The sequence below is a fragment of the Amblyraja radiata genome, chromosome 10, assembly GCF_010909765.2.
Source record: "Amblyraja radiata isolate CabotCenter1 chromosome 10, sAmbRad1.1.pri, whole genome shotgun sequence".
Classification (NCBI taxonomy): Eukaryota; Metazoa; Chordata; class Chondrichthyes; order Rajiformes; family Rajidae; genus Amblyraja; species Amblyraja radiata.
The window spans coordinates 50,494,739-50,518,030 of NC_045965.1; the positions used below are offsets into that span (position 1 = coordinate 50,494,739).

General features: G+C 41.3%; 1 protein-coding gene across 19 annotated transcripts in view; it reads right to left on the reverse strand.

The window, feature by feature from the left end:
• The window catches only part of ptprf (protein tyrosine phosphatase receptor type F), a 334,322-nt gene that overhangs the window by 25,809 nt on the left and 285,221 nt on the right, over positions 1 to 23,292 (reverse strand). For all 19 annotated transcript variants that reach the window (XM_033028829.1, XM_033028828.1, XM_033028822.1 and 16 more), the window contains 4 exons: positions 23,079 to 23,254; positions 3,517 to 3,636; positions 2,843 to 2,997; positions 1,371 to 1,656 (listed from right to left, as the gene is read on the reverse strand). In XM_033028829.1, coding sequence (XP_032884720.1) covers positions 1,371 to 1,656; positions 2,843 to 2,997; positions 3,517 to 3,636; positions 23,079 to 23,254 — 737 coding nt within the window. The remainder of the gene's footprint in view (positions 1 to 1,370; positions 1,657 to 2,842; positions 2,998 to 3,516; positions 3,637 to 23,078; positions 23,255 to 23,292) is intronic.

Genomic DNA, 23,292 nt, shown 5'->3' on the forward strand with positions numbered 1-23,292 from the left:
GCTCATTTCCAAGTACTCTCTCTGCATTAAATCAGTTTAAATGTTCAGTCACAAACAAATTCCAATTTTATTCCATGGAGTGTGGGAGGTCGAGGAGTGAACTTGTAGATAATAAAATCATAAGGGGCACGGATAAGGTGAACAGCCACAGGCTTTTCCCCAGGGTAAGGGTATTCAGAGGCTACATGTTTAACATGAGAGGGGAAAGTTTTAAAAAGGAGCCAAGGGCACTTTCTTCACGCATGGAACACCAAGGGTAAGTGGGTTAAGCCAAGTACAATTAAAGCATTCTCTTCTTCCCGCCACCCCCCCCCCCCCCCCCCCATACCCTCATAAGTCTGAAGAAAGGGTTCGGCCCGAAACCTTGCCTATTTCCTTCGTTCCATAGATGCTGCCGCACCCGCTGAGTTTCGGGCCGAACCCAGCAATTTTGTCTACCTTTGATTTTCCAGCATCTGCAGTTTGTTCTTGAACATAAAGCATTTAAAAGACTGGTACATGCTTAGGAAATGTTTGGAGATTTATGTGGCAGGTGAAGGCAAGTGGAGATAGCTCTGTTGGGCAATTTGGTCAGCATGGGTGAGTTGGGTTGAAGGGCTTGTTTCCATGCTGTATATCTCTATGAATAAGTTTGAATGGGAATGGAACGTGAAGTTGAGAGTAGAAAGCTGGAGTAACTCAGCGGGACAGGCAGCATCTTTGGAGAGAGGAATGGGTGACGTTTCAGGTTGAGACCCTTCTTCAGACTTCTGAAGTTGAGAGTGATTGTCTCAAGTGGCTTGTTAATTACTACGGGGCTATAAATTCAAGATATACCAGAAGCACAGAGGTAAAGGCTGAATATGCTTTTATAAAGAGTTTTGGAAAATGGAAAATATTAACACAACTATAAACTGAATCAAATGATCTAACTCTACAAGATTTATGCAAAAAAGTAAAATGTTATATGAACATGTATATTTCAAAGTTAATCAGTGCAAAATGAAGTGTTAGTCAACTTTTATACTGATACTTCTGTAAAGCTGGAATTACTTTTTCATGGAATTCTTTGATATATAAAGCAGAATAACATATCCAATTTATTCCAGTAAGGTGCCTTTTAAATAAATAATTTTGTTATTTCTTGGTCTTAGCCGTGCAATTATAGTGACGTGCAGAGATGATTGGAAGGAAATGATCTCAGAATGATTGAGGCCTGCTCCAGATCAACATCATTTAGATTTAGCACAGAAAGATATGAATGCGAAAATAGCACATGGTTAATATTTTCAATTATTTAAATAGGTTTTATAAAAAATACCTGCCGATTCCGATCGTCATGTACAGATTGAACTAATAAAATGTCAAAGTAGAAAACCTGCAGCACTGACCTTGAATTCTAGCTCCATGGCCGTAACCGTCTCTGCTGGTGGAATCTGACCCAGTTTCTGTATGTGGGCAAAGAGACTTCTTGCTACAACTTCTGTATTTCCACATGTTGCTGCCTCGAGGAGGGCCTCGTGAATGAAGATATATTGATCTTCTGTCTGTACCATGTAATTTCGCTGTGCTCTCATGCAGGTGACATGACCATAGATGTCAACTGTCTTTTCAAGTTTTACTCGTTCTAGCATGGCATCGATCACGACGAAGCATCCAGTTCGACCTACCCCGGCACTGTGAAAACCAAAGACAATCAGCATGAAAAACTAAATTGTCTGAAGTAAGAATAGTTGTTTTCATTTTTGAAAGGAGTCCAACCACAGTCAGCAGTCACAAAAACTACAAGAGTTTTTAAACATGTCAGCCTTGGCTAGGTAGTACTGTACTCTTTAATCACTATCAATTATGATTTGTTTCCAATGGATCCTGTAACTTAGCAAAATGCTTTAAGGTACTTCCTGGGAATGTTACCAGACAGAATTTGACACAAAGCCATAAACAAAGACATCACAGAGACAACATTCAAAGGCATGCCAAAGTGGTGGCATTAAAAGGTATCTTGGAGGGAGAAATGAGGGATAGAAAGGTGGGGAGGTTTACGGAGAGAATTCCAGAGCTTTAGGCCTTGTTCGCCAAAAGCACATCTGACAATTATGACATAATAAAATTTAGGGATGATCAAAGGTGTGTAGACATCTCGCAGTTGTTGAGCTAAAAGAGATTATAGATTCGTAGGGAGGAGGTTTGGTGATATAAAAAAAATTATAATGTCAAGTTAATTCAGGTGTTGCTTATTTGGAATCCAATTGTGGTCAAAATACACAGGGATGGGGAAGAAGCAGCAGAGATTTGGATGACTTCAGGTTTAGTGAGTATTTTAAAGGCTGAATAGGAACTTTCTGCAACAATCATGTCCTGAAATTATAAAGGCGTGGATAGAGTTTGAAAAGCAGGTGAGTTATGCAGGGTTGGAGTGAAATATTCTTCAGGAGGTGGTATACTTCTGATCTTATTTGAAAAACAGATGTGAAAAAGTTGAAATAAAACAGAAAATGATGTAGATACTCAGCAGGTCAAGCTGCATCAGTCAATGGGTTAATGGAGCCAGTTCGAGAAAGAGAAACTGAACAAATTAAGAAATATTTTTTGAGGGCATCAAGAAAGACAGGTTTTGAGGAACATGTCTGCAGTAACTGAGCACGTCAGGCAGCATTTCTGCAGAACATGGGTAGGTGACATCTCAGGTCAAGACCCTTCTTCAGATTCAAAATCTGGGTTGGATCTGAACTGGGAGGCCTGCAAGCGGAACTGGATGCCATTAGGCACAAGCTGGTGGCACAGGCAGGTGTTGGGGAAACATACACTTTGAACATTATTCACCTCATTTATAGCAGCCTGTAACTACTTCAGCTTAGCATACCTGCAGTGAACCACCATAGGACCTGCATCCGGTGGATTGCATGTTTGAACTCTCCTCAAGAAGGCCAATATTGGAGTAGGGTATTCTGGAACACCATGGTCTGGCCAAGCCATGAACTGGAACTGTCGCACTTCCCGCTTCTCACTTGAGCCATTCTGTTAAGGAAAGAAGATCATTTCTAAGTTGACTTGTGAATGAATATCACTAAAAGTATGTCTGTGTGACCCTAGGCTACAAAAATGTAAGTAACTCTGCAGGTTAGGCAGCATCTCTGGAGAAAAGGAATAGGTGACGTTTCAGGTCAAGATGCTGCCTGACCTGCTGAGTTACTCCAGCTTTTTGTGTCTGTCATCGGTATAAATCAACATCTGCAGTTCTTCCATACACATTTTGTCTGCTACAAAAGTTTAAGTGTAAACTATATATAGGCACTGTAATTACACCATTTATTTAATATTTCTACATATGCATTACTTGAAAGGAAAGAGCATTTCTATGCAGCTGCTGGATAGGCCTTTAGGATTAGTGCTTCCTTTATATCCTCATCAACCAATAAATAAAGAGGAATAAGGAGCAGATTAGAGGTTTCTCTTGCTGATCAATGTTAAATTTGGGCACATATTACACATATTAACAGATACACACACAGTACATTAGAAAAAAAAAAGTTGTACCTTATAAATTGCGAATGTCCGGACAGAATATGTGGCTAGCTCCACTGTGTCCAAAAGGGTGACTTGAATCATTCCATAGGTCTCTGTGCCTCGGCAAGGCCAATATTGATCACATTTCACCTATGAAAATATAACAATTGATCAAGAATATTGAAAGCACGGGGATCTGTGTCAATCAGTTATCAATGTAGTTTAATATTCTCAAAGCAGAATTACACGTTCTTTTCTCATTGATATTTCATATAACATAGAGGTTCCTGTACATGAAAGCACACAAGTACAATGTAAAATCACATTTAATTGGGGATGTGATTCATTATCACTTATCTCTCTGTAATATATTAAATAACTACAAGCCACTAAAGATTTCTTGAAGAACAGTATAAGTGCTGCTATATTAAATAGGATTGGGTCTTTAAAGGAAAACTCAATAAATTAAATACGAAAATCTGAAATCACGAGATTTGGGTGATGGAGAACAAATCTTGAACGTAATTCAGCAAACTCCCCCTTTATAAAGCAGATCCTTGATTTAGAACACTTATTATTGCCAGATATCTTATTGACCATTTCAATAAAAGGTTACAAAACCACTGCCCAAGGACTTGCTTTTAAGAAATCTAGAATCACACTGACATTCAAATTAATTATGTAAAAGTACTGGGAATGGAGCTGTATGTTTCTTAATCTGCAATATGCAGAACAAAAGAAACTCAACCTACAATGTCAGTATACTGCTCACAAATTAGAACAAATACATGATAGTCAGCCTCCATTACACAGCAATACGTCTAGCCAAAAGATGGGAAGAGAATGTTTAAATTAAACATTAAAATAAATTAAATTAAAATCTCTTTCTACACAAAAAGCCAAAGGGAATAGGAAGATCCAGACAAGTATTTTACTGAACTGGCAGCATACCAAGAGACTTATGCTTTGTGAAATGAGCCATAAGTTAAGGATGAGTGAATATCTCATTTGCTTTCATGTTCAACAATGTGCTAATTCTAATAGATGCTGGTGTTTCTGGAGAGAGGCTGATCTTGACACAATGGAAGTCTGAACACTATCTATTTGTCACAGGATGTCAATAGAATTTCACAAACTCACATTGGAAAACAATGTAAGAGTGAGCGAAGAAGTTTCCTTTTAAAAAAACCTTTACAGTGTTCCTGCTTCCTCAACATCATGCTAATTGCAATTAATTAAACAAATTTAGACTAGAATAAATTAGAGACTATTGTGTAACTTTTTGGTTATCTCTTTGCATATTAATATTATAAGAATAAAGTTAAATGTCTTATTTCAAATATATCTTTCTGTGAATATAGTGAATGGGCCGTATTTAATTTTACCACCTGGGTGGAAAACGGGTTTGTTAATATTTTAAATATATATATTCCGGGTATGTGGATGTCGCAGACATTTTCCCAGCAGTAAATCGCCTTATGCTATTGGTGGTGACTACCTTCCACTACTGATTTGATTGCTTGTTATGAAGAACAATATTTCTATTATAACCGGATTCCAGTTTATGACCAACTCTCATAGAAAATGTACCCCAAAATATGAAAACGAAGAGGGAAAATATTTTATAAAAAAATAATTATGATTATATCAAATGCATTAAAAAAAAGTCACTTACTTTTGAGAACTTGGTTAAATTGTCTTAGAGCCAATACTAATTATGATTAGAATAATTTTACTGCCATTTTAGCAAATTGCAATTTAATAGTTCAAGAAAGGTTTTTTAAAGAGGGTAAGTGCTTCATAATTAGTACTTTGCAGTTCCACACTACCACTAATCACACATAAATAGATGATTTAGATTTGCTGGAAAAGCAAAAATTATTTTCTCAGAGGAATGATAATTGCTTTAAAAATTGATTACGTTAATCCTAAAAGCACGTAATACCCATGCAGAACAGAAAAATATGCAACTCACAAAATTTACGGAAAATTCTCCTCCAAAAATAAGCACAACGAAGAACATTGTCTCCTGAAGATTTAGATGATATGGCATTTATTCCCAATATGGGGAACCTTGGTTACTAATGACTCCTTCTTGTGAAACTAAGAACAAACTGCAAATGGAAACAATAAATGGATTTGATAGTTTTAAGGCAATGTCACCAATCTATAACTTAAATTGACCATTCAACTTTAGATGTGACAGATTTGTGTAACTTCATTCGTCACAAGTGAGGTAATGGAAGACTGGAGGGTGGCTAATGTATCTTTGTTTAAGAATGGCAGCAAGGATAACTTTTTGGAAGGGATTTTAAGATACAGAATTTATTTCTATTTGGTAAAGCAGGGATAGTCAGCATAGGTTTGCGCAAGTGCAATCATGTCTTGTGAATTTTTTGAAGTGGTAACCAAAAAGATTGATGTGGATAGGGCAGTAGACATTTTCTTTATGGACTTTTGCAAGGCCTTTAACTCTAGTCCCACATGGTAGTCTAGTCTGGAATGTTAGAACATCTGGGATCCAGGGTAAGCTAGCGTATTGGATGTAAAATTGGCTTGGAAGTAGGAGGTAGAGGTAGTAGTGAAAGGGTGTTTTTTCATTTGGAGGCTTGTGACCAGTGGCGTGCCACATGGATTCGTTCCTCTGTTGTTTGTCATATATGTTAACCAATTTGGACAATGTAGAGCCGTGTAGCACGTAAACAGGCCCTTTGGACCCTGTGATCAAGATGCCCATCCACACTTCTAGTTGCCCACATTTGACCCATATCCCCCTCAACCATTCCTATTCATTTGTCTGACCAAATGGCTCTCAAATGTTGTTATTGTACCTTCCTCTGGCAGTTCATTCCATATACGTACCACCTTTTGAAAATAATTGGTACAACAACATCTAGATTAACTGTGAAAGTGGACTAAGGAATGATATTTGAAAACAAACAGACAAGTTGAAGGTGATGCATTTTGGGAAGTTAAACTGGGACAGGCAGGCCCCTGGGGAGTGGTGTTGAATAGAGATCATGGGGTACAAGTACATATTTCCTTGAAAGCAACAACACATGCAGTCAAGGTGGTGAAGAAAGCGCATGCCATGCTTGACCTCAGCGGCTGAGGAATTGAGCAGAAGAGGTGGAACATCACGTTGTGCAGAGCACTGGTGAGACTGCAGTTCTGGTCACCACACTACAGGAAAGATGTGATTATGCTGGAAAAGGTGCAGAACAGAATCACAAGGATGTTACCTGGAGTAATAAAGAGAGATTGGATTGGCTTGAAGGTAGACACAAAATGCTGGAGTTACACAGGCAGCATCACTGCAGAGAATGGAGAGAAGCTTGGTTGGGCCTGTTTTCCAAGAGCAAAGGAGGCTGAGAAGTGACATGAAAAACACATTATAAGAAACATAAATAGGGCATGAATAGGGAAGAAAGCCAGCATCCGTTTCCCATGGAAGGGATGTTTAAGATTAGAGGACATGGGGTTGAGGTGAGAGGGAAGAGGCTTAAAGGAGATTTGCACGGTACATTTTTCCCACACAGAGTAATTGGTATCTGAAATGAGCTGCCAGACGAGACGATAGAGGCAGAAGCAGTAAAAGCATTTAAGAGGTACTTGAATGAGCAAGGAAAGTGGGTCATCCTGTATAACTGTATGAACCCAAAACAGATTTAATGAAAATTACATATGAACCATGAAGCTGTATATGGAATAGAGACCTTATGGCCATTGAGCCAAGGTCAGTACTTGTGGAGTAATCCAGACATCTCTTTTCAGCCTTCCTTTTGCTGCTAGCTATTGCCATGCATGCTTCAACGATTCTCATAAGGTCATAAGTGATAGGAGCAGAATTAGGCTATTCGGCCTATCAAAGCTACTCCACCATTCAATCATTCTCGACCTGAAACGTCACCTATTTCATCTCTCCATAGATGCTGCCTCACCCGCTGAGTTCCTCCAGCATTTTTGTCTACCTTTGATTTTTCCAGCATCTGCAGTTCTTTCTTAAACATTTAATCATGGCTGATCTCTCTCTCCCTCCTGAACCCATTCTCATGTCTTCTCCCCATAACCCTTGTCACCCGTACTAATCAAGAATCTATCTAGCTCTGCCTCAAAAATATCCATTGACGACCTCCACAGCCTCCTGTGGCAAAGATTTCCAGATTCACCACCCACTGACAAAAGAAATTCCTCCTCATCTCCTTCTTAAAGGAACGTCCTTTCATTCTGAGGCTATGACCTGTAGTCCTAGACTCTCCCACTAGTGGAAACATCCTCTCCACATCCACTCTATCCAAGCCTTTACTATACGGTAAGTTTAAATAAGGTCCCGCCCTCATCCGTCTAAACTCCAGTGAGTACAGGCCCAGTGCCGTCAAACGCTCACCATATGTTAACTCTCTCAGACTTCAATGCATGCTCCACCGGATTTGTGAAGCACTGAGACGAGCTGGCACATTTGACGGAGAGTTGGGAAGCCACCAGAATGTTTTGTATTTATATTTATTTGTACATGTTTTTCAGAATATGGGCATTGCTGGCAAAGCAGTATTCATTGCCTCTGAACAGAATTGTTTCGAGTAGGAAAGAACTGCAGATGCTGGTTTAAATCGAAGGTAGACACAAAACGCTGGAGTAACTCAGCGGGACAGGGAACATCTCTGGAGAGAAGGAATGAGTGACGTTTCGGGTCGAGACCCTTCTTCAGAATTGTTTGGAGGTCCGTTTTAGAATTATTAATATTGTCTGTGCCCGGAGTCACACATAGTCCAGGCTGAGTACGGATGGTTGATTTCCTCGACGAAAAGATATCAGTAAACAAGATTAATTTTTAATGACCATCATTTCATGGCTATTATTGGTGAGACGTTAAGAGTTTTGAAGTGGCAATGAAAATCATTGCAGGCAATTCACTGTTTCGAAGAATGTATAGGAATGGAATCAAATAAGAAACATCCACTCAGCTCAAAAGACAACAGAAAGGCATTAGAATTGGATGATATTATCAGTCTTAATAAAGACTATAGCATGTTGAAAGAGATGAGGAAGAATAGCTTATGTGTAATTGTTCTGTCACCAGAATATATCATTTTGGTCTTTGATAAGTGGCTGCTCAGTATTATGGCTGGGGTGGAAACCTATCGGAAAAGGATTCAAGCATGGAGTTCTAAAAAAGATAGACCTATAATTTGCTGGATTATTGCGATTTGCCTTCTTCAAAATTCTCTTTGGGACCTCGTCCTTTGCTAAAGATCTTTTTAAAGATAATATCCTTTGGTTCTCGATTCTCCTACTCTGGGCAAGAGACTCTGTGCGTCTACCCAATCTATTCCTCTCAAGATTTTATACTCGTGTATAAGATCACCCTCAGCCTCCTGCACTCCAGAGATAAAGATCTTTGTTAAGGCCCCATCTACCTGTGATGTTGCTTCCAAGGAACCATGTACCTGCACTCCTAGATCCCTCTGCTGTACAATACTCCCCAAAACCTTACCATCCATCGCAGGTAGATATGGTGGTCAAAAGGGCATTTGGTACATTAGCCTTCATCAGTCAGAGTATTGAGTATAGAAGTTGGGAGGTCATGTTGCAGTTACATAAGACATTGGTGAGCCCACATTTAGAGTATTGTGTTCAGTTCTGGGCACCATGTTACAGGAAAGATGTTAGTTGAAAAGGGTACAGAGAAGATCTACGAGGATGTTGCCAGGACTGAGCTATAGGGAGATGTTGAGCAGGCTGGGACTTTATTCCTTGGAGCGCAGGAGGAAGAGGGGTGATCTTATAGAGGTGTATAAAATCATGAGAGGAATAGATTAGGTAGACGCACAAAGTGTCTTGCTCAGAGTATGGAAAGCGAGAAACAGAGGATATAGGCTTAAGGTGAAGGAAGAAATATTTGATCTGAGGGGTAAATTTTTTGCACAAGGGTGGTGGGTGTATGGAATGAGCTGCCAGAGGAGGTAGTTGAGGCAGGGACTGTTGCAATGTTTAAGAGACAAGATAGGATAGGTTTAGAAGGATATTGGCCAAATGCAGGCAGGTGGGACTAGTGTAGATGGGAAACGTTGATCAATGTGAGCGACTTGGGCCAAAGGACCTGTTTCCACACTGTTTGGCCCTAAGACTCTATCCATTGTGTAGGTCCTGCCCTGGTTAGGCTTCACAAAATGAACACCTCACCTTTCTCTTTATTAAATTCCCTAAACCATTCCTTAGCCCACCTGCCAAGCTGATCAAGATCCTGCTGCAATTTTTTGTCAACCATCTTCACGATCTACAATACCACCCACTTTAGTGTCATCTGCAAGCTTGCTAATCATGCCTTGTATGTTCTCATACAAATCATTGATATTGACAACAAACAGCAATGGGCCCAGCACCGAACCTTGAGGCACTAGTCACAGGTCTCCAGTCCGAAAAACAACCTTCCACCATTGCCCTCTGCTTCTTTCCATGAAGCCAATTTTCTCTCCATTCAGCTATCTCTCTTCCAGAGCAGCCCACCATGCTGAACCCTGTTGAATGCCTTGCTGAAATCCATATATACGTCTACAGCTCTGCCCTCATCAACCTTTTTGAACACATCTTCAAAAAACTCAATCAGATTTGTGAGACACAACCTCCCACATACAAACCCATGCTGACTATCCCTGATCAGCCCTTGTAAGGTTGTTTACTATTTCATAGTCCGTGTTTTGATAGGTATAGAAGAATTATCTTTTCCTTACAGTCCCTTGAGATGGAGGATGACTCAATGGAATGGAGTCCATTGTACATAAAAAAGACAAAGTGCTGGAGTAACTTAACAAGTTGGGCAGAATGTCTGGAGAACATGAATTGGTGACGCTCCGCCCGGGTCGGGATCAATCTGAAGAACAGTCTCCAGAGATGTCGGGTGACCCGCTGAGTTACTTCAGCACATTTGTGTCCGTTTTTGTAAACCAGTATCTGCAGTTCCTTATTTCTAGTGTCTGTACATAGCCTGTTTCAATGTTTGATGATTGTTGCACACGAGTCCCCTTATGGATATTCAGATTAAAGATGGCAAGGGGGATCACGATGAATGAGACACAGATGCTGCTGCTCGGATTTAACATACACACATGTAAGTGTCCTTTAGTCCTCCCTCTCACTCTCTCTATTTCTGCCTCTTACCCCTTCACTCATCACTTACTTGGTCCTAGTCTTTCAACTTGCCTACTTTCTCCCCAATTCTGGTGACCCGCTTGTTCTTCCCAAAAGTGACTGTTACTGCTTGCTCTCTTCATGGCTGTTTAGTTTAGTTAAGAGATACTGTGCAGAAACAGGCCCTTTGACCCACTGTGTCCCCACCAACTAGTGATTCCCGAACATTAACACAATCCTACACACACTAGGTCCAATTTACATTTACACCAAGTCAATTAACCTGTACACCTTTGGAGTGTGGGAGGAAATCGAAGATCTCGGAGAAAACCCACACGGTCATGGGAAGATTGTACAAACACTGTACAGACAGCACCCATTGTCTGGATCGAACTCGGGTCTCTGGTGTTGTAAGAGCTGTAAGGCAGCAACTCTACCGCTGCGCCACCATGCCGCCCCATGGCTGTTCTCGGATTTCAACTGCCCTTCACCCACCCCACCTCCCATTGCTATGTCACCCAGAACCTGCAGCCTCATCCCAAGTATGGACCTCTTCCAGATAACGTTGGGAGAATCGTCATCTACGAGTGCTGCTTGATGTCAACAGATTGTGGTCTTCTGGGATGCTGCAGATGGGTTCTTGCATGTGGCATGTCAGCCGATTCAGCCTTCGGGAGCAAATGTACCTCACTCTGCTGTTACCATCCCTCGGCACATAATAAGACCTCGATATTCACTCGAGTCAGTCTTCTGTATTGCGTGTAAACCCGTGGAGCTTCTGTTTCCCACTCCTTAAAATTGGTTTCAAAAGGATTAACCTGAAGAATTTGAAAAAGCTATTGGGAAAGATTTATTTGGTATTGCATTTCACTTCAACGAATGAACATGGAGCTAAATGCAGAATCAATAAACCTCCATTTTCTAATTGAAATGTAGTCCTGCCATAGAAATGTGGTTTAACTGCAGTCAGTGAAAGATAACAGACCTTGCCACATGGCATATCACATTCAACTTCCCCTTACAGTATTTCCTCCCTATTCCTGTTGCTTTTCAAAAAAAGAAACATGATATGACTTTTAAATACTTGTACTTGTTCAACCTTGAGTGTCTCTAATGATAAGATTTTGAAGTGACATTACTTCTTGTTTGACAACATTATTAGGAACAATACATCTGAAATATTTTACTGCCAGAATCAAAATGACAAGCTATGAGATTAGTTAAACAATGAATATCTATCTATTCTTGGTCACATCTGCCCTACAGATTCTTTAGCGCATTAAAGCAGAAGCAAAAGTAGTACTGCTTAGAACTCTTGTCAGTTTGTTCTGATTGCATTCACACAGGACATTTGTGGCCATACCTTGGGCAAAGATCCAAGAGATTAAGATATGCTAGATTCATATTTTCTCCCATTTCTCTAATCATGCTAGATTCCTGAAATTATTTGTGGATCGTTGGTCAGATGAGGTCAATAACATTTGTTTTTGTATTGTAGCAAAGGTCGGCAAAAACATAAATTGGGCTCTTTTGGTGCAACGTGGATGGATATAAATTAGTACTCACCGAAGAGAAGTGATTGGCCTGGATTTTGCTGGTAAATGGTGCATTTACCCATACCTAGCATTAGGATTTCAATTTCTCCTGATAATATAAAATAATATTTTCCTTCCACTTACAGATTAACCTTTTTATTTCTTTGATAACCCCTTTACTACTTTATTGTACGTCGTAGTATCGACCTTTTTGACATTTATATGTATGTGTCTACAGACACCTCTGCAGTTTTCTTCTCCCCTCTGCCTTTGTCACTTTGATTCACGATATTTTACCTAACCCTCTATTTCTCTCTTCACAGACGCTGCCTGGCATGCCAAGTATTTCCATCATTTTCAACTCCCAATCAGGTTTCAAGCGTCTGCGGTGTTTTACTCTTGTATTAATAATCTGAATTTGCAGCTTCAGGGAATTAAATAATTTGCCCAGCACTGTTAATCAAATCACATCATTTGAGATTAAATTGAAGCTGCTCTATGAACTGTAGCAAGGTGATAATAGACAACAGACAATAGGTGCAGGAGTAGGCCATTCGGCCCTTCGAGCCAGCACCGCCATTCCAATCAGTACCCTGTTCCTGCCTTCTCCCCATATTCCCTGACTCCGCTATCTTTAAGAGCCCTATCTAGCTCTCTCTTGAAAGTATCCAGAGAACCGGCCTCCATCAGAGAATTCCACAGACTCACAACTCTCTGTGAGAAAAAGTGTTTCCTCGTCTCCGTTCTAAATGGCTTACCCCTTATTATTAAACTGTGGCCACTAGTTCTGAACTCCCCCAACATCGGGAACATGTTTCCTGCCTCTAGCATGTCCAAACCCTTAATAATCTTATATGTTTCAATTAGATGCCCTATCATCCTTCTAAATCCCATAGTATACAAGCCTAGCCGCTCCGTTCTCTCAGCATATGACAGTCCCGCCATCCCGGGAATTAACCTTGTAAACCTACGCTGCACTCCCTCAATCGCAAGAATGTCGTTCCTCAAATTAGGGGACCAAAACTGCACACAATACTCCAGGTGTGGGCTCACTAGGGCCCTATACAACTGCAGAAGGACCTCTTTGCTCCTATACTCAACTCCTCTTGTTATAAAGGCCAACATGCCATTTGCTTTCTTCACTGCCTGCTGTACCTGCATGCTTACTTTCATTGACTGATGAACAAGGACCCCCAGATCCCGTTGTACATCCCCTTTTCCCAATTTGACACCATTTAGATAATAATCTGCCTTCCTGTTTTTGATACCAAAGTGGATAACCTCACATTTATCCACATTAAACTGCAACCTGTCCAAGTCACCCTGCATTCTCATAGCATGCTCCTCACAGTTCACACTGCCACCCAGCTTTGTGTCATCTGCAAATTTGCTAATGTTACTTTGAATCCCTTCATCCAAATCATTGATGTATATGGTAATAGCTGCGGTCTCAGCACCGAGCCTTGCGGCACCCCACTAGTCACTGCCTGCCATTCTGAAAGGGACCCGTTAATCCATACTCTTTGTTTCCTGTCTGCCAACCAATTTTCTATCCATGTCAGCACTCTACCCCCAATACCAGGTGCCCTAATTTTGCCCATTAATCTCCTATGTGGGACCTTATCAAATGCTTTCTGAAAGTCCAGGTATTATACATCCACTGGCTCTCCCTTGTCCATTATCCTAGTTACATCCTCAAAAAATTCCAGAAGATTAGTCAAGCATGATTTCCCCTTCATAAATCCATGCTGACTCGGACAGATCCTGTTACTGCTATCCAAATGTGCCGCTATTTCATCTTTTATAATAGACTCCAGCATCTTCCCCACCACCTCTGTCAGGCTAATTGGTCTATATTTCCCTGTTTTCTCTCTCCCGTCTTTCTTAAAAAGTGGGATAACATTAGCTGCCCTCCAATCCACAGGAACTAATCCTGAATCTATAGAACATTGGAAAAACAACACCAATGCATCCACGATTTCTAGAGCCACTTCCTTAAGTACCCTGGGATGCAGACCATCAGGCCCTCGGGATTTATCAGCCTTCAGTCCCATCAGTCTACCCAACACGATTTCCTGCCTAATGTGGATTTCCTTCAGTTCCTCCGTCATCTCAGATAATCTGGCCACTAGTATATCAGGAAGATTGTTTGTGCCCTCCTTAGTGAAGACGAACACAAAGTACCTGTTCAACGCATCTGCCATTTCCTTGTTACCCATAATAAATTCACCTTTTTCAGTCTTCAAGGGTCCAACTTTGGTCTTAACTAATCTTCCTACTTATCAGGTCTTTTCCAAACACAGTTGTATCTTGGGGTCTCACTCTGAAGACTTCAATACTTGTATGAACAGCTAATCTTGAGATGCAGAAAAGATGGACGTTTGTTGGTAATCCCTTTTTTAAATACGATGCAGAAGCAGTAGAATTGAACTTATCAACTTCTCATGCTCTGACTCACGATGCAGCAAATATTGTGAAGGAAATCTGATCCATTTCTACAGTTGACTTCGTTTGGAATATTTTCCAAAACTAAGGTAGTGAGCCATGAAGTTTATTTATTTTTTCGGCATTCATTCGCAAGCATGCCAATTCAATGTTGAATATCAGCGAAATACAATCAGATCTTAGATAATAATCTTGAAGCAGAAATATGTTTGGCAATGTTGAAAATAAATTCAGATTTTCTCACAGTGGTCTCCCAGAAACAATGCAACAAGTTAAGTCAATCATCCAAAGGCATCAACTGGTAAATTTGCAGTGTCTTTATAATTAAAATGTATGTTATACAGGTGCACAACCTTTTATCCGAAGATCCAAATAATGAAAACCTCCGAATAGCGGACATTTTTTCGGTCCTTGAAGAAAGGTCCTTGAAAACGTTCACCGAGGGCGGCCCGCAGAGGTGACAGCGGAACCTCCGGTCGGTCCTCGAAGAAAGGGGAACTAAATCCCCATTCATAAAAGAGAAGGTGAGGGTATATTGCGCGGGAGAGCTTACGTCTACAGAGGGTTCCAAGGCTGTGGAAAACATCTTGCCTGGTACCTGTCCCAAAGAAGACCCATCCCACTCTCTACAATGACTACAGACCAGTAGCGCTCACTTCTCACATAATGAAGACATTTGAGAGACTTGTCCTTTCCTACATCAGGACTAGTGTGTCAAATCACATGGATCCTTTGCAGTTTGCGTATCAGCCTAACATCAGTGTCGATGATGCCCTCATTTACATGCTGCAGAGGGTGTACACACATTTGGACACTGCTGATGCATCTGTAAGGATTACTTTTTTTGACTTTTCAAGCGCCTTCAACACTATTCAGCCCCGACTGCTAGGGGAGAAGATGGAGAAGATGAAAGTGGATCCATCACTGGTACTGTGGTGTTTGGATTACCTTTCCCTCAGACCACAGTACGTGCGCCTACAGAACAGTGTCTCGGGCACCATCTTGAGCAGCACAGGGGCTCCACAAGGAACTGTGCTGGCTCCGTTCCTGTTTACCATCTACACAGCGGATCTCCAATGGAACACCAACAACTGCTTTTTGCAGAAGTATTCGGATGATACAGCTGTTGTCGGCCTCATTAAAGGGGGCAATGAGGAGGAATACAGAGACATTATAAGTAACTTTGTGGAGTGGAGCGCACACAATAATCTCCATCTCAACACCAAAAAAACAAAGGAGATAGTGGTGGACTTTAGGAGGGGGAGGAGGAGGACTCAAGCAACGCCGATCAACATTAAGGGCACTGAGGTGGAGGTGGTTGCTAATCACAGGTACCTTGGGGTGCAGCTTGACAGTGAGCTGAACTGGAAGTGTCATATGGAGGCGGTGTACAGGAGGGGACAAAGCCGACTGTATTTTTTAAGGAGGCTGAGGTCTTTTAATATCTGCCAACCCCTACTGTGCAGTGTCTACCATTCAGTGGTGGCCAGTGCTCTGTTCTTTGCTGTGGCCTGTTGGGGAGATGGCGCCCGTATAGCGGATAAAAACAGATTGGACAAACTAATTAGGAAGGCCGGCTCAGTGGTCGGGGCTGAGCAACGAACGGTCCAGCAGGTGGCAGAGGCCAGAACTTTAAATAAACTAGGTTCCATAATGACAAACCCCACTCACCCACTCCATGCCCTGAAGGTGATCAAGAGCAGTATCTTCAGCAAGAGGCTGATTGCACCAATGTGCAAAACGGAGAGATACAGGAAGTCCTGTTTACCAGCTGCAATAAGACTTTTTAATGAGCACAAATAACTGCACTTTTTTTAAATTAATTGTATTTTAACTTGTATTTTAACGTATTTTAACTTGTTATGTATGAAAGCGTGGTGTTATGTTATGTTTGTCTTGAAGCTGTCGTGGCAAATAATTTCCTGAAAAGGATTATTAAAGGAATATTCTATTCTATTTCTTCTATTCTATTCTATTCTATTCTAATTGACAATATGCTGCTGCCTGACCACTGAGTTAAAAAGTTCCCACGGTAGACTCACGATACACAGTGTATCGTGAGTCTTGCGTGGGAACTTTTTAACTCAGCGGGCAGGCAGCAGCAGATTGTCGCTCCCTTCAGTTTCACCCCACCTACACCCCTCTGCTTCCCGGCCATGTGTGTGACCCCTTCCCTCCCCTCTCCAGCTCCCCGCTCATTGCACCGGCGCGGGGGCTTTGCACTGTCTTCACGTCGGCGATACCAGCAGGTCAGTGCCAGTCACCGGAGACGTCAGGACCAACGGGACACCGACCCCCAGGCCCACTGCAAGCACGGAGATCCCAGAGACCCACAGCCAGCAGCAGCCCAGCCCCGTTCCAACTCCAGAGGAAAACTGCAAACTGGCCGGAGACGTCAGGACCACCAGAAGCCGTTCCCCGAGCTGCGCCCCCTCATCGGGACACCGACCCCCAGGCCCACTGCAAGCACAGAGATCCCAGAGACCCACAGCCAACAGCAGCCCAGCCCAGCCCCACTCCAACTACAGAGGAACCTGGGTTGCGGATGACGGGGCGCAGCTCGGGGCATCGTAGGGGCCCATCGGGGAGCGGGTTCCTGTTGGTCCTGACGTCTCCGGCCACCTGCCATCCTCCGGGAACTGTACCGCCCTTGCAGGAGAGTGGGGTTGTTTGCAGTTGCAGAGGGAGGGGGCAAGGGCGGTACAGTTCCCAGTCTCAGCTCCAGTCCAGGGGGGTGGCCGGAGACGTCAGGACCAACGGGACACCGACCCCCAGGCCCACTGCAAGCACGGAGATCCCAGAGACCCACAGCCAGCAGCAACTCCAGCCCAGCCCCGCTCCAACTCCAGAGGAACACGTAGGGGCAGAAGCTGATGGTGTGCAAGGTACGTCTTATTCTTGGGGTGGCGGATGAGGGGGCGCAGCTCGGGCTGTGGGCAAACTGCCACTTGTCGCCGTAGCGGCCCATCGGGGAGCGGATTCCTCTGGAGTTGGAGGGGGAGGGGGGTATTGTGCTGTTTGATCGCCCCCTGCTATCCCAGGGACAGGGAGACACAGCGGCTTTTTAGACTGGTGGGCAATCACTTCCAAAGTTCTGCCCACACAGTCAGTACACCTCTCCTACACTGCATTTCATACAAACATTTATTCTGCAAGAAAAAACTACATTGAAGACTCAAACTCGCGACCAAGTAACTGCCGGGATCAAGGCGCAAACTCGCGACCTTGCGGATATGAGCCGAGCACTCTACCACTGAGCCAGCCATTAAAATCTACGCTAAAAAATTTCCATTCCGAAGGCCGACAAATTCTGAATTACGAAAAGTGTCTGGTCCCAAAGCATTCGGATAAAAGGTTGTGCACCTGTAATAAAAAATCTTAGTTTGTAAAATAATGAGTATCTTAATTTAAAATCAATAATAATGGGTTAGTAGAGTAAAAACCCTTGACTGTTAAGGGCCAGTGAATTATTTTAAGCAAATTAGAATGCAATCATAAAAATACCAGTTATCATTTTTTTTTAAATGAAGTTGGTGGTTATAATTCCTGTGTTTAAAAAAAAAAGCCATTATCCTGTATTTTCGTTGTAGCAATTTGAACAGCAATTTGTTAATTTACTTTTTACCTTCATATGTGGTTATGTTTTGTCAGATTAAAACATATTTTAGAGTTATAGATTAATACAACATGGCCTAACTGTTATGCTGACCAAGATGCTCATCTAAATTAGTCCCATCTGCCCACGTGTCCCCTATCCCTTTAAACCTGTCATCTATGTACCTATCCCAATGTCTTTTAAATGTTGTACCTGCCTTAATCACTTACTGTGGTAGGGCTTTCAATATAAGCACCACCTTCTGTGGGGAAAGGTTGCCCCTGAGGCCCCTATTAAATCTTTCACTTCTCACATGCCTATGCCTTCTAATTTTTGATTCCTCTTCCCTGGAACCAAACACTGTATTCACCTTAACTTTGCCCCTCATGATTTTATAAATTCACCTTTCAGTCTCCAATGCTCCAGGGAAATAAGTGTTAGCCTGTCCAACCTTTCCCTATGAATAGGCTCTGGGGTCCTAGGAAGATGCCCATGAATACTTTTTGCAGCTTAATGACACCTTAAAAAACTATTATAGCTTAATATCCAACTTTGTTAGTCGTAAAATGTTGCATCCAAACTACTCAATTTCCAACTGTGAGTCTGTAAAATAATTAAGTTTCTAACTAGAAAGTTTATTTTCACTTTCCCTTCAATAAACCGTTCCTACCAAGTCTTAAAACTTCCATCATTTAATACTGATTATACTCTTAGTAATCATACTTTTGGTTCAATAAGAAATTTTAAACGGTTAATTCGACATGGAAAAAGGTTTCAGAACTGCTGCAGGACTGGTAAATTACATAATTTACAATTTCTATTGCCTATAGTTGCCTACTTCTTCTCATCATCAATTTCCAGATGTTAAATTTGTCCTCCATTCCACTCTGGTCCCATGTATTGGGTGGTATTTTTATTGAAGCTATGTAACTTAACTGAAGGGTGTAAGTTATTGGGGCAAATCCTCCAAAATTATGGAAGAACTCGGATAAGGACATGGATATTTTAAAAAGACAGATTTGCTGGCTGCAACGGAAAAAGCCCCAATCCACAGAAATAATTAGTTTCAAGTTTCAAACCTGTCTGGCCTGTGGACTTGGGCATCACACAACTATGCGAATGGTGTGGGCAGGAAAGGCTGAGACGGAGATAACGAGATTATCTTGGATACACAAAGGAAGGAACCAAGCCTCAGCAGACGGTGGTAAACAGGCCAGCAGCAAGCACAATCACCATCTTGGATGAACCATCCATCGAGACAATAGGAGCCCATCCAGGCGACGGGATAACGATCAGGCTGAGGGATTATGACATCAGCAAACCCCTTATCATCGGAAGCCTATTGTTCATGCCAGATCGAAACTGGGAATCATCAAAAGAACCCTTTTATCCAGAGGACCACCTGGGGATTTCAAAGGAAGCTCAGGTATAAAAGCAGGAGTCAAGCCAGAACTAGCTCTTTTTCTGCTCTGCTGGACAGCTCGTGGGCCTGCATCGACCTAGCTGTGAGTATCCCGGTGACCTGGTGAAATTCCCGAAATAGGATAGAGGTTGAGAAATAAAGGGAAAGGGGGGTAAAATTGTGTAAAGTAAGTTTTACGACGTGCCCGATAGTTTTCCATCCATAGTCTTAGTTTAAAGCATAAGTTTAGCCACGTATTATGTAGTGTTGGTGAGATTCGATTTCTCATTGTTTAATAAAGCCTGTAAATTTTAGACTTGCTTTGAGTCCATCTTGGTTTCTGTTTTCTCTCATCAGCACACTCTGGTCAATTCAACTTTTTTATCATATCCCACCATAATTCCGAGGTCTAGAACCTAGGGGAATCCCTTTTGTTGTATTCTCTCTCTTGGAAACCGCTCGAGTGGAGTGGTGGCCGTTTGACCCTCCGACAAGGGAGAGAATAACTCGGGCAGTTGGGCCCGAAGTGGAGTAAAGGGAAACGCAAAACCCCTACAAGGGTTACAATTAGACAAAAATCTGTAAACGAGGAAATGTGGGGTTACACCAGAGATAATTTTAAGACCTTCTTCTCCCACTATAAACAAAATGAGCAGTAAATCAGAGAATGCCGAAGAAATGCGAGGCTTAACCAGCTCTTAAGTTCGTGCTGAAGGTACAGGGCAGGCCAGGAAGAAGCATCCTGAGGTCAGATGTAACTCAGGGACAGCATGTTGTGTACCATTGCTGTAGAGGATTGAAAACTGAGAGGACATCTGAACGAAAGTTTCAAGGCAAAGCAAATACAAGGTTAAGGTTGTCCAACTGAACCTATAAATATACCTATAAATATAGATTTGTGATTTTAGATTTAGGTGTGATCTGCAAATCACTGCCTGAAATGGTGGAAAACAGAATCAATCATGGTTTTTGGACAGGAAAAGTACTTCAAGGGGAAAATATGTTCAAGGCGTTGGAACAAATTAAGAATGGGGCCAATGGGGTGAGGCTTACAGCATATATGCTCATGACTATCTTTAATGCAGTATGGATTCTGCATATTTAAAGTAAAACATAAAATATTACTTCTTTCAGCATTTCCCCTGGATTCAACTGGTTATTTTGCAAAAGCTTGCACTGCTTTTGTATTTCCATTCCAAAAGCCTTCTTTACTTCCCCCCAACCATTGTTATGATGGTCAGAACACAAAGTACTGGAGGAACTCAGCAGGTCAGGTAGCATATGGGGAGGGAATAGACAGGTGACATTTCGGATTGATCTCCAATTTCAGACTAAGCAGTGACCCACCTATGCTCACCATTGAAATGACAAAGACCTGCAAAGTGGCAATGTCTTACAATTAAAATTGGTATGACAGGACAATCATTGCCCATGAAATTGTCCGGGAATAAAACGTGACAGCAAGCTATGTGGCTTTTCATACAAATGAATGGTTCATTATGCTTATGTCAATCAGGCCTCGGGCAAGTTTTGCAAGCACCTCACCAGTAAGACTGTTGTGGAATTGTTGCCACTAAACTCAATGCTGGAAAGCAACTGGGAAACCAGTAGCTCTGCATGGCACATTCATGTGTGAGCCCTTCACTTTCTGATTCTTACATTGTAAGCAGCAACAGTTTGGCATGGACTGCTGATACTTGCAAGCAAATCCCATCTCTGTGATTTTATTTCGGCACTACTGAAGTAATGCATTTTATTTGCATTTTATTCTTCTCTGGGGATGTTCAATCAACAATTTATTTGAAATAAAATCTTGAGAAACATCCATTATGCTGTAGGAATTTTGGCAATGTTTTACATTCAAAGGACAAGCCAGTGAAACCGCTGCCACAAGAGATGGAATCCTCATTTCACTCCCCACGTTTCCTACTTTAAGGTTTTAAGCAGAATAGGGAATAGTACAAACTGAAACCAGTCATTTTAGCAGTTGATAATCAATGGGGATGCTAAGAGGTGTGCTGGGATTTAATACATTGCGGAAAAATACAATTCCAGATGCTTACCACATAAATCAATCATATTTATCAAAATAAAACCAAGCGCATGCAATACCATGGCTCGATGACTATCAACTGCAGGATGAATTCAATCCTGGTTTATGCTTTCAATCTATCAATTTAATTTTATTAGTTAAATCAATAAATGCACTAAAGTAGATTCTGGCTGTCCTGAGAATACATTCTTTGAGGAAGTTATAAGGATTGTGATCAAAGATCATGTAATATATACTATATTAACACATATCAATACATCATTTGGTTCAGAGCATCTGCTTTTTTAAATCTGATTATTAGTTTAGCTAATAGATCACATCTGGTTCCTTATTGAAAACAGCACCTTTATTCTATTACTTTTATTTGCAGCATGATTTCATCACCCAGTGACAACAGTAACATTTCTTGTGCCACTCGGTTATAGTCAATATAGTGACCTCAGGGAAAGGTTGTTACAGTTAGTGCATATTCATGCATACTGCATAGCTTGCTGTACAAGCTAACTTTAAGCCATGGCAACACTATTAATGACGTTATCTCCAAACATGACATGGCCCTATAAAAATTCAGTACTCTGTGCAAACAGATTTTAAAGATACAACTATTTCTTCTTTCACATTATGGCTGTTATCCCTTATAACACAAGCAAATCATTAAGAAAGTTAATAATATCCATGGCATTAAAATAAATATATATTGCTGGATGGATGGAAGACAAATATGAGAATGCAACAGACTGCCCTGTTCATTATTTAATGGCCTCAAAGCTCTTGTCAGGTTTAATGGGATGTAATTAAGTTTGGGCGTACTGAGCAGAATCAGACTTTGCAATGACACATTCAACAAATTTGTCCATTTAGTAGAAATAGAAAAGTAATCTAATATAAATCACAAGAAATAAAACAGACACACCATTTTGCCATTTTTAGCTCAAGCTTGATTGGAAGATTGTTGCTGCAATACCATGAAGTGCTTACTACTTTGTGATCTCAGGAAATTGTGGGGGAAATTATAATATGTGGTGAGCATGTTTGTGGGTTGTGGGTGGAAATTAAACAAGGAAACACTTGAAAAGTGCCAAGGAACCAACCCTAATTAATCCTCTTCAAATATAACTAGGAAATGATATATGTTGTGAAGTAGATAGGTAATGCTTTGAACATAATCCGCTAAACAGGATTTTGGATTATACCTCCAGCGATTACCTTTTTTTCTGAAATTCAAATTTGTGAGCAAAACGTCAGCAGAATTTGTGCAATTATTACCATCATGCCATTGAGGTACCACAGATTAAAATCTTCAATCATCCATAACTTATAAGACCACTGTTGTAATATATCCCAACTAGTTCTTCGGGAATTGCTCTGGGATAAGCTATTAAGTATTATGGCAATTAATTTCTATTAACCATGCGCAATAACAGAATGACTTACCCTCGATTTTTCTTCCAGTCTTGTCATCATTACTATGGTGACAGTTCTTTGCTCCCACACCATTCGCCAAAAATCACTGAGTGTTTCTGGAAGTGGGCCCTGAGTGGCAATGTAGGCATTCTGTTTTCTGTATCCATCAATATAATTGGCATTGATATAATCACTTCCTGGTACACCTGTAGGAATAGATAGGTCTTGTTCAAATAGTTTGAGG